The sequence below is a fragment of the Arvicola amphibius genome, chromosome 10 (assembly GCF_903992535.2).
Source record: "Arvicola amphibius chromosome 10, mArvAmp1.2, whole genome shotgun sequence".
Lineage (NCBI taxonomy): Eukaryota > Metazoa > Chordata > Mammalia > Rodentia > Cricetidae > Arvicola > Arvicola amphibius.
The window spans coordinates 72,926,770-72,937,925 of NC_052056.1; the positions used below are offsets into that span (position 1 = coordinate 72,926,770).

Below are 11,156 nucleotides of genomic sequence, written 5' to 3' on the forward strand. Positions count from 1 at the left end.
ACTATATTATACTATATTGTCAAGAGAAACTTAATGACTCACCCTATATGAAGGCAGCAAAGACCTCACAAAAGGAGAGTACTGAGTTACAGGAGCTGCATAACACAATGACAAACTCTAGTTCTAAGGTCAGAGGCCTCTCTGAGCTGCAGGCATCTCATCAGAAAATGACAAGAGCTACTTCACAGGATGGATGGCAAAGGTCAAGTGAAACAGCACATGAATAGTTAGAATTCCTGCCACACGTTAAACTCAGCATAAGTGAAAGCATACTTCACAGGAATTTCTATGTTCTTAGCATGTCCATTTCTGGCTTTAGGTTTCATTTGCTTCTGGGACAGTTTGTACTTCACTGAAGCAGACAGAATTCTGGATAATAAGGTTAAAGTATGAAGTTATGCCCTGCAAGGTTCATAACATCTTAGGTGGGTTTCCTTACCCTCCCACTGACCCCAGGGTTTCTCCGCGTAACAGCTCTGCTGGCCTTGAACTTAGAGATCCTGCTGCCTCGGTCTCCATGGTGCTGGGATTAAAGGCCTGTGCTCCTACATCCAGTGGATTTCCTTATCTTTTCAGATGAACGTGGCCCAGTATCTCTGACAGAACCAGTACTGGGTCCACCAGAAAGGGCTTGAGTGGCAGATGGCTTCACATATGTCCGGCACCATCACCTTCAGGTTGAGGTTGTCCACACCAGGAAAGGCTATGGAAATAGGCTCTGCCACACCACCGCAGACCAGACCTGTCTATGGAGCTTGGGAAGGCAGCTCGGTCATCCACTTCCTGTGAGCCAGGGGAGTGGAATTTGTCAGGTAGCATAGCACCACCTTGTGGCCACCACAACCTTTCTCCCTGCCCTCCAGGTGCTGGCTAAAAGCAGCTAAGTCAGATCATATACATTCTCTCCTGGCTGATCAGGCAGAGTTGGCGAGAAGTCCAATACACCCCTCTTTTTAATATTAACAAATACAAACAACAGAGAGGGCCAGCTGCTCTTTACTGTGTTCCCTGAGGGAAAGATGGAGAACAAAGCACTTGCTCTGGCCTACCTCCAACTGCAGGGTCTGTCTAGGTTTTTCCCTAGAGTTTTGTTTCAGTCTAATCTCCCGTTCCCAACTTCAGTCAGGATGGGACGCACACGGTTGCCAGCAGTAGGAATACTGTAGTTGCAACTTCTGCTCCATCAAGTCTGTCTGGTGGCCATTCATACATTTGCAGCTAGTTTTCTTGTTCTGTCCTATCTGTTAGGAGGGCAACCAATAAACAACACAGCACAGGAGCCAGCAGTCCCGTCAGTCATCTTCAGACGACTCCTCTTCTGCCTCTTTCAGCCACTGGATGAACCTCTGCAGCTGTAAGAAAGCAGAGAGCTGCTAGGGGAAATATGTATGCCCCTGAGCTTGGTATTGGATAAACAACTCTGACCACAAAGTCCCTAGAGTTTAAGGTGGAGGACTAGAGCATCCAAGGAGCAGAGGGCAGCCTAACGTACCTGTCCATTCTTGCGCAACTGCTGGCCTTTGTCAGTTATGTCTCTTTGACTGAACCAGCTCAAGATTGTTTCCTCAGCCAAGATCTCCAGCTGATAAAAAGCCATCAGAACCTACAGAAAGTCAAAGGGGGAATCTTAGGGTCTCTTGGACCTAGCAAGGGTATAATAACAGTAGAGGCTAACACTGGAGAGGAGACCTCAGCACCTCCAGGCTCTAAGCTTCCTCGCACAAACCAAGAAGCCTCTTCAAAACGGACAAGAGAGTGGCAGAGTGGTAAGTATCATAATGCCAACACAGGGGTGGAGTGGGGTAGGGTTAGGTGGGGTAGAGGGGAGGGAGGCAGGAGGATCAGGAATCCAAACTCAACCACGTCACAAGTTTAAGGCCAGTTTGAGGAAAACAAACACATACAAACCAAGTCAAATCACCATCATTAGCACCCAAAGGCAAGAGTGAACCACTCTTTTTGGTACTGACACAGGCATGACCTGTGGACCTCCTGCTGAACGGTTGGTCAGTCCTCAATGGCTGCCTCACCAGTATCAGTCTGGCTCTACACTGCATTACTCTAGCAGTAAGCATGACAGAGTGTGGTGAACAAGCTTCAGGCTAGGCAAAAGTTAACCTCAGTTTTGTGTTTCTGTGGGGTTCATGAAGGCGTGCTTCAATGCACATGCAGGACACGGAAGTGTGAGATGGTGTTCACCTTGGCCATGGAAGTAACAAGAGCTTCATGCTCCAAGAAGAAGTCCTCGATGGCTGCCAGTGCTTCCAAATGGTCAGCTGCACGCTTTATGTAGTTCTTAAAAACAGGGCTCCAGGCTTTGAGCAGCTATGGGAAAAGGAGGGGAAGGTGGACATGTAAATGTGATATGCTGCAGGAATTCCTTCACTAGTGACATATTCCTTAGCATGCTCCTGAGGCTGAACAACAAAGGACATCAATACTGATGACACAGAAGGACAAGAGGGAGGTGACACAGGCCGTATGAAATCACGTAAGAGGTAATCAGGGACTGTTCCAACAAGAGGTAGGGAAGGATGAGATTTCTCAGGGAAGGGAAAAGTGGGTCAGAGAGATGCTACTGACTGTGAAAAATCCCTATCCCCAGCCAAGGTTAATCTTATTCTGGGTCAAATCACTGTGGGCTCAGTAACAGCAGGTCTATTCTCCATGTTGTTTTAGACTTTGTTTAGCCTTGAGATGGAATTTTGCTGTGTTACCCTGGCTAGGCTCCACTGATTCTTTTTTTTTTTTTTTTTTTTTAAGATTTATTTATTTATACAGTATCCTGCCTGTAGGCCAGAAGAGGGCTCCAGATCACATTACAGATGGCTGTGAGCCACCATGTGCTTGCTGGGAATTGAACTCAGGTCCTCTGGAAGAGCAGCCAGTTCTCTTAACCACTGAGCCATCTCTCCAGCCCCGGCTCCACTGATTTTTTTGCCTTAACTTCCTTGAAGAGTTAAACTACAAACATATTCCATAATACCTGATTTCCAGTACTATTTCTGAATATCCTTTTGGGGGTCTGGAATGCTCTCAATCCTGGAGTCTTTTTTTTTTTTTTTTTTCCTGGAGTCTTAAAGACCATTCAGTATTAAATATTACTGGACCCTGGACCCACTACTGTTGCTCTAAAAACCAACCACTTTCCAAAGGCAAGTTGAATGAATATAGAAACTCCACAGCAAGCCCACTGACTCCTAATTTCCTTTTAAGACAGCACGCAAAGATGTCTGGCTGCCTCCACTCAGCCCCTTGCACCTGGCCTCAGTCTTTGCTTACAGGAAGCAGCATGGCACAGTAGCGGTTTGGGTCAAACAGGGAGTCCATTTGTTGCAGGGGGAACTCCAGGACCACATGACTCAGGACCTGCATCACTTCCTTCAGGCTAATGTTGTAGGCATACCTGTGGGGAGGTTATGGAGACACATGTGTTATGGTTACTGGTGATGGAACACTTGACAGAACCTGGAATCATCCTAGTAGACAAGTCTCTGGACATGAGGGAGGACACATCCCAGGTGTGGGTGGCACCAGCAGCAACTCTGCTGCTTTGCTGCAGATGCCATGTGACCAGCTGCTTCCAGATCTTGTCACCAGAACTGTATCCTCAAACTTTAAGCCCAAGCAAACCACTCCTTCCCTAAGTTGCTTTCTCCGGGCATTTTGTTGCAGCGGCAGTAGTTACTACAGCAAGGCTCCAGGGTTCACAGCCATTCGGCTCTAAGAGCAGGAGGCTGTGACAGTACCCTGGAGGAGAGGAAACCTACTGAGGCTAGCACTGTCCTAGCTCCAAACGCTCCTAGCCTTCTCCTATCCAGTCTCCTACTCTGGAAGAAACAACGTGGAGAGAACATCTTTGTTCTTGGAGAAGCCCGGAGAGGAAACACGACGGAGTCTCTTACTTGAGAGAGTTGATCTCCAGGACTAGGTTGTCACAGGAAATATTCTCCTCTTTGCCTCGCTGCAGTGTTCCCAGGACCTCATTCTGGAAGACTGAAAGGCTTTAAGTCAGCTAGTTGTGACCACAGTAGACACAAGCCATTGGCTGCTGAGACAGCAAAGAATAAACTCCCCACACCTTTGACATCATCCAGTTGAGGGGACCCGGCCCGGCTGTCCAGCTCCTCAGAGTCCACACTTCGCTCACTTTCAGTCTCACTTTCCTCTTCCATATTGATGGTGAGTCCTAAGAACAAAGAGGAGGAGCCACTGATACAGTTCAGCTGGGGGAGCCTGGCACCAACAAAACCAGGTGTGCTATGTAACGTCAGCACTGAGGAAATGGAGAAGGGTCAGGAAGCTCAAGGTCTTTCTCAGCTGCCTGGATTACAGAGAGCCTATCCTTTGAAAAGGGGACGGGTAGAGGAGGAGAAGCGGTTATACAGCTCAACATTTAAAGACACACACTGTCAATCCTCAGGAACCACATGGTGGAAGGAGAGAACCAATTCCAGTAAGTGGTCCTTTCATCTCTACTCTCCTGACATGGCACATGCATTCATAAAACACACAAGTACACATGCATGCACACACACACACACACACAAAGTTAAAAAAGACCAGACCCAAACACCGACAGACAGTATACATTGTGTCCTGTCAGTATGAATTGAGGCCCCAATAATAATCAGATTCCAAGGCATTCAAAGTTCTTAAAACTACTCAGATTAAGTAGAAGGCAGGCAGGTGTAAGGTCTAGCTCACCCCACAGACTCTGCCCTAGTTCCTCCTCTTCTGTCGTGTTCACATCTGCAGCTTTCCAGAGGTATCCCTGGCCTTCAAAGCCTACTTCTGCTGGATTGTAACCTGGAAAAGGCATTGATCTTTTGAGAAGGCCGGCAGCAGCATCGATTTCTCTGGAAAGAAACAGACTTCTCCATGGGGCGGAGAAGCACAGATGCCCCACGCCTGCTGAGCCTCACACCTTTCAGCTTCACTTTCTCCTTTTCCTGATTAGCCCCAGAATCATCACTAAACTGGCCGTCATCTTCATCTTCCTCTGCATCCGGAGGGTGCAGAGAGATCACCGAGCCCTCAGGCAGTGTGATATCTGGGCCCACAACCACCTAAGAGAGAAAAGAAGGACCAAGTGGCACAGACTTACAGAATAATGTTTTTGGTTTTATACTAAGCTAAGAAGAAGGTCAAAGAAACTTGGGTCCTCACGTGGGTCCTCACTGATAGGGGAATATGGTCCGCTTGACTTGGCACAATCACCATTCAATTCAGGGACTATGCATACTCTGGAACAGGCCTTACCTGGGAAGTAAGGACACAGTGTGGCTTCAGAGTAACTCGTTCCTTGACTTCAGCTTTGTCACAGAGCAGAGACTGGTGTATTTGTGATCCAGCAGCCACTCGAACTCCCTGCCACAGGTAGGCCTGGTTCAGCACCACATTATCACCTGGCTCAGAATGAGGAGGACTCCTGGTCACTCAGGGCTCCACCTCCAAAACAGAGTCCTTCATGGAGGACAAGGCTTATTGACACCAGCCCCAGCTCCCACCTAATTCTGATAGTCACCTGCCAACATCAGAAACATCCAGGGGCTGGAGAGATGGCTCAGAGGTTAAGAGCATTGACTGCTCTTCCAAAGGTCCTGAGTTCAAGTCCCAGCAACCACATGGTGGCTCACAACCATCTATACTGAGATCTGGCGCCCTCCTCTGGCGTGCAGGCATACATCGAGGCAGAATGTTGTATACATAATAAATAGATAAATCTTAAAAAAAAAAAAAAAAAAAGAAACATCCAGTTCTTTCCCAGGCCAGTCTTGAGAGCAAACTGACCATCCTCTACTAAATTTACAATAATTTACACTGTACACATGGCTTAACCTGAGAACCTTCAGGATTTCTCAGAATGAACTATAAACCTTATTACGGTCAAGTCCATGTCTGCAAGGAGAATCAAATTACTCCATCTCTCTGTGTATTACAGAATTTGAATCCTACTATTGGATTCAAAAGACTAGTGCTATTCTAGCTTCATAGTCTTCAAACAAAGTGAGTTGTCAGGAGGAAAGCCACCATTATGGGAGAGCAAAAAGAACACCGTGAGCCCAACCAGAATACTCAGCATTGTCTCCCTAGATGGTACCGGGCAAGACAACCTCTGAGGGTTAAAGAACTAGCACAAGCCCTTTGCAAACTGTGATGGTTCAACAGAGGTTATTGGTACATGTTCACTTGATTTCAAATGTGAACACAGGAGAGGACATTCCAGAATGTGAAGTCAACTTAAGAGCCACACTAGAGTTGGGCGATGATAGCACAAGCCTTTAAGCCCAGCACTTGGGGCAGAGGCATGCCTGGTTTACAGAGTTCCAGGATGGCCAGGGCTACAGAGAAACCCTGTCGTGATGACTCTGCCACATAAGAAATCTTATTCTCTCCTGTGTGCCCTTTTCTTTTTTGCTTTGTTGTTGTTTTTGAGATGGGTCTCACTGTGTTGTTGCCCAAGCTGGCCTCAAAGCCCTGACTCAAGTTATCCTGCTGGAGTATATGAGATTATACACAACTTCCTTCTTCCTGTCCTCCTGCCTTCTTAAATACAGGTTTTAATATATAGTTCTAGGCTGTCCTCAAACTTTTAATCTTCCTGCCTCCATCTCCCAGGTGCTGGGATTGTAAATGTGGGCCAACACTGGGGGTGGTGGCTCATGAGTTTAATCCCAACACTTGGGAAATGGAAGCAGGTGGGTCCCTAAAACTCAAGGTCAGCTGTCTAGAAAAATGAACAAAAGGGTGTGTGCCGCTGGGCGGTAGTGGCTCATGCATTTAATCCCGGCATTTGGGAAGCAGAGAAAGGTAGATTTCTGTGAGTTCAAAGCCATCCTGGTCTACAGAGTGAGTTCCAGGATAGCCATAGTGGTTACACAGAGAAACTGTTTCGAAAAAAACCAAAAAGCCAAACCAAACCAAACCAACCCAAAAGGTGTGTTCCAACAAGCACAAGGACTCATCTTCTCTCTCCTCCCACCCACCCCACCCTCAAGATATATTAATTTAATTTCACCTACATGTATATGTACCACATGTGCGTTAGGTGCCTGAGGAGGTCAGAAGAGGTCACTGGATTCCCACAAACTGGTGTTATGGATGGCTGTGAACCACCATAGGAGTACTGGGAACCAAACCTGAGCAACAAGTGCTCTTATCCAGGGAGCCACCTCTCCAGACTCCCCTCCTTTCTTAGATAGCACTCTGGTTTCTTATTCATAAGGACTACCCCTTGGTATCCTCCCTAGCTTTAGAGACATTCTCCAGCCCCTTATCTGTGGGCCTGCTGCTGGATTCCCCACCTGTGCTCACCAATGTGGCAGTTAGGGCCAATGACACTGTTGGTGATGGAGCAGTTGCTGCCGATGACAGTGCCAGCTCCCAGAAGCACATTCTCCTCCAGGACACTGCCGTGGCCCAGGCTGACTTGAGGCCCTCGGTAGATGTTGTGTCGGGAATGAGTGTAGCTTTGTGTGGTGCTATCGGTGAAGTTCACTTCTGGAGTGAGAGGGTAGACCCATCGGCGGATGACGTCAGCACAAATGGCCGAGTACATGTGTAGGTTGGAGACCCGGGCACCATACTCCCTAGTAGTCACATGCAGGTGGATCTGGTTTCCGAGGACCTAAAGGAAGAGAAAGGGAGATCACCCAGTCAAGCAAGACAGGAAGACAGTACCAGAGCAGAACCCTTGACGCCTTCTCTGTGCCTCTCTGCCTCTCAGTGACGGCCCAAATATCTCCCAGCTTTCTAGCCCCCATCCTCCCTCTGAAGGCTTGATAGAACAAAAGGGAACCAAAGGTCAGCAGAGCAAGAGAACCCTTTCCTCGAGAGGTTTTGGACGCTGTTTCTCACCTCCTCATTCACTAACAGGCCTCGCACAAAATCGTCTCGAGTTTGGTAGTCAAAGTTGTCTGTGAAGAGTTGAGCTACCTGTGGGGGAACAGGGGGTGCTAAGGTTAAGTACTTCCCCAGGAAACAAATATTAAGTCCCAGAGGGCTATCAAACCCATAATAATTGGCTATGGAAAAAAAATCCTGGACTCGGTTCCCAATATACTGGGAATAAGGTAAGAGTACCTCTTTACTATACAGCAGGCAAGTAAAGAGGGAGAAGACACAATCTCTGGTTTTGCCCGAGAGCTCTACTCTCTGCACAGGAAGCCTTGCTCTGGAGAGCTCACCTGAGGAGAGCAGATGCTGATGTGACAGTCCAGCAAGTCATAGCGAATCTCCACTCCGTCCCCACTGCCCTGGAACAGGTTCTGCGGGAGAGGCCACAGAGGCTCTAACTTCCTCCTTTGAGACTCTCAGCCCCTCCTCCCTGCAGTCCCCCAGATACTCACCAAGGGAAACGAAAAACGCCGCAGGCCTTGGGTCTTCTGGAAATGCAGGATGCGGTTGGTGGCACTGTCCACAGCCACCACCACATTGTCCTCATGGCAGCGTGTAGGGTGGCTGGGGGATGACTCTTTGAAGATCATTGTCATCACAGACACATTTTTTTCTAGCCTCCGTCTTAACCTATACAGAACGTGAGGCAGAGTAGTCTTAGGGCTCTGCTGGTCCCTAAGTCTTGTCCCTGCCATCTTCCCCACCCTGACCTGTGTTCCTCCAGGGCTCTGGTAATGTTGATATTTGAGATGACATCTCCATATATCAGAAGGAAGTCAGAGCGCACCAAGGCCTTGGCATCAACGTCACGGAGAACATCTCCTAGTGATCGGTAGAGGTCTGATGTAATTATTCGAACAACGTTGGGGGATGTAGGATGGCACCACTTGGATTTCCTACAGCAAGGGCGGTGAGAGAATGGCAAATTAAGCAAGTGATCACAGACCTAATTTTCGACCTCCCTTTAGCATTCAAACGTCTCTGTGGCTTCTCTGCGTTCCTGCCAGCGTCCTAGGCTTCAAAGAGACTTATAAACTATAATGAATGGTCTCATCACCCAGTGTCATTAGTTTTATGTGCTAGAGAAATATGGCTACTTCCTTTCTATACCACGACTCCTATCTTCAAATATGAGTTCGAACTCAAAACTTTGCTGAAATCTAGGGTATGAAAGTATTCTGGAAACACATTTTTATGTTATTTTTCTTGTTCTGAAGTCCATAACAAATTTAAACATTGTATTACGAAAAACCTACTAATGTATTAGTCTTTATTTTCCAAACTCATAAATTACCAGACTTACTCTCCCAATTTTCCTTTTTTTGGGAACCTGTCTTATAACTTGCTCTGTAGACCAGGCTGGCCTTGAACTCACAGAGATATGCCTGCCTCCTGAGTGCTGGCATTAAAGGCATGCATCACCGCCACCAGGCAAAGAGCTTGCTCTTGTCCTTGGGGTCAGAACAGACAATATTTGCAAATTGTTGGAAAGATAAAGATGCTCTTCTAGTAACATACACTGGAACCATAAAAAGCAAAACTCACAGGACCAAACTCTGTAAGACTCAGAAATCACACCAGCCATTACACACTGGAACCCCACAGCAGCATGCCTCAGGAAAAGGGACGGAAACACTAAACCTTACATCAGACCTGAACAGACAGTTTTTTTCCTCACGCGTCTTAACTTTGTCATAACCGTCCTGAGAAAAAGAAAATCTGGGAAAAGATGGTGAAACGTGTAAAGGAAAAGGTGTGGGGCCTTACAATAAGTGTTCCTTGATCTGAGAAGCCTTCCAGCAGCAAAAGACAAATGTTTCCTGCACACCGGTGGCGGTCAGGAATTCCAGAGTGTAGTCGATTAGCGCCACATTGGCCAGGGGCAAGAGGACCTATGGGGCAGGATATGAAAAAGTCTGAGGTCTTAATCTGAGTAAACTTTGGGTACCCCACTGAAACAATGCTCCTTCTAGCAGCGTTTCTAGACACTACAGTTTGCTTTATCTCTTAATTCTAAAGTACCAGGTTCCTGCTTGTGCTATTCATGGAATGCTCTAAGGTTTAGTCTAAGGTACTGGAATTTGGGTTTAGTAGGCATGCCTATCGGACACAGACATGTTATAGGGAGACCACTGTTGGCGAAGGATAATTGTTGGCCCTAAATCATAGTTCCAGAACCCAAAGCAATAAGGCAATTCTGAGGGTGACGGCAACCCATTCGGTCCTCGTTCCAGCAGATGGAAGGAAAGAAAAGCACGCACCAGTCTTTTTCTTTTAGGTACAGTACCATCGCCATTTCCGAAGCTATTTCTTTAACTGCCCGTCTCTCTCATGCAAGGTTAAAGGCAGCGGAGAGCCCTCTTGTGCTACCAAATCCCCTCCGTTAAACTCAGTTCCCACATGCAGCCCTCTCCGTTTCTCCCAAAGATAGGTGGACAGCCCTGCGAGAACCCACGTTTGCAAGCCACTCCTGGTCAAACAGATAAATCCGACTTTAGGGTAACTTTCAGAGCACGCTTCACTAACAGCCACAGTGGCAACCTCGTGTAGCCCCGCCACCCTCCAGGCCTGAGGGCTGCTCGCGTGTCGGGCGCTCACCCGAGGCTGGTCCTTGGAGATGGGGAAGAAGCGGCGGTTGAAGCTATCCGCCACTAGTACGGCCTGGAGTGGCGGCGGCGGCTCCTCCTCCGCACCTTGGGTTCCTCCTCCGCCCTGGCCGCCGCCGCCGCGCTTGTTCGCTCGGGCGACCACAGTCCCAGGTAGCGCTGCAGTGGCTGCCATCTTCTTCCCTGGCAGCTGGGACTTCCGCGGGGAAACTGACACCGCACGCAGTAGGGGACAAAAAAGGGCTAGCAGTCAAAACGCGAAGGTGTGCCTGCAGGGAGAGGAAGAGGAAAGAGTGCGCATGCGTATACCCAGGAAGGCCTCCCCTGGCCTGCGCGGGGCGTGGCTTGACCACCCTGGATCGGTCTGTCCTGGCCCATTGGGTGGTGCGTGCGCAGCAGAGGGGCGGGATTCCGCGGAGGTCGGCCTCGGTCCGTCTCGGTCCGTGAGTGCTTCTGTCGGGTGGACTGGTTTAGGTGGATTCACGCTGAGGGGATTTGTGGTGGCCGGGAAGGAGCCTTGCAGCTTCCCCGCTCAGAGCATGTTAAAATTTGTAGGTTGTCTGTTAAGAGTATTTGTTGCTCTTACAGAGGATCCGAACAACCTTCCCCAACTGCAGCCCCAGGGTATCTGACACTCCTCCGACCTTCGAG

The 11,156-nt window shown here is 48.4% G+C and overlaps 1 protein-coding gene across 1 annotated transcript; it reads right to left on the reverse strand.

Moving 5' to 3' along the window:
* Positions 1-978: 978 nt before the first annotated feature.
* Positions 979-10,779, reverse strand: Eif2b5 (eukaryotic translation initiation factor 2B subunit epsilon). Its single transcript, XM_038345229.2, has 16 exons — positions 10,498-10,779; positions 9,667-9,791; positions 8,610-8,795; positions 8,352-8,529; positions 8,190-8,270; positions 7,861-7,938; positions 7,318-7,630; positions 5,263-5,408; positions 4,928-5,069; positions 4,708-4,809; positions 4,082-4,189; positions 3,906-3,996; positions 3,283-3,406; positions 2,200-2,325; positions 1,493-1,603; positions 979-1,352 (listed from the first exon to the last, which is right to left on the reverse strand). The coding sequence occupies exons 1-16, from the start codon at positions 10,678-10,680 to the stop codon at positions 1,293-1,295; spliced, it is 2,154 nt and encodes a 717-aa protein (XP_038201157.1). The 5' UTR covers positions 10,681-10,779; the 3' UTR covers positions 979-1,292.
* Between the last annotated feature and the right edge of the window lie 377 nt (positions 10,780-11,156).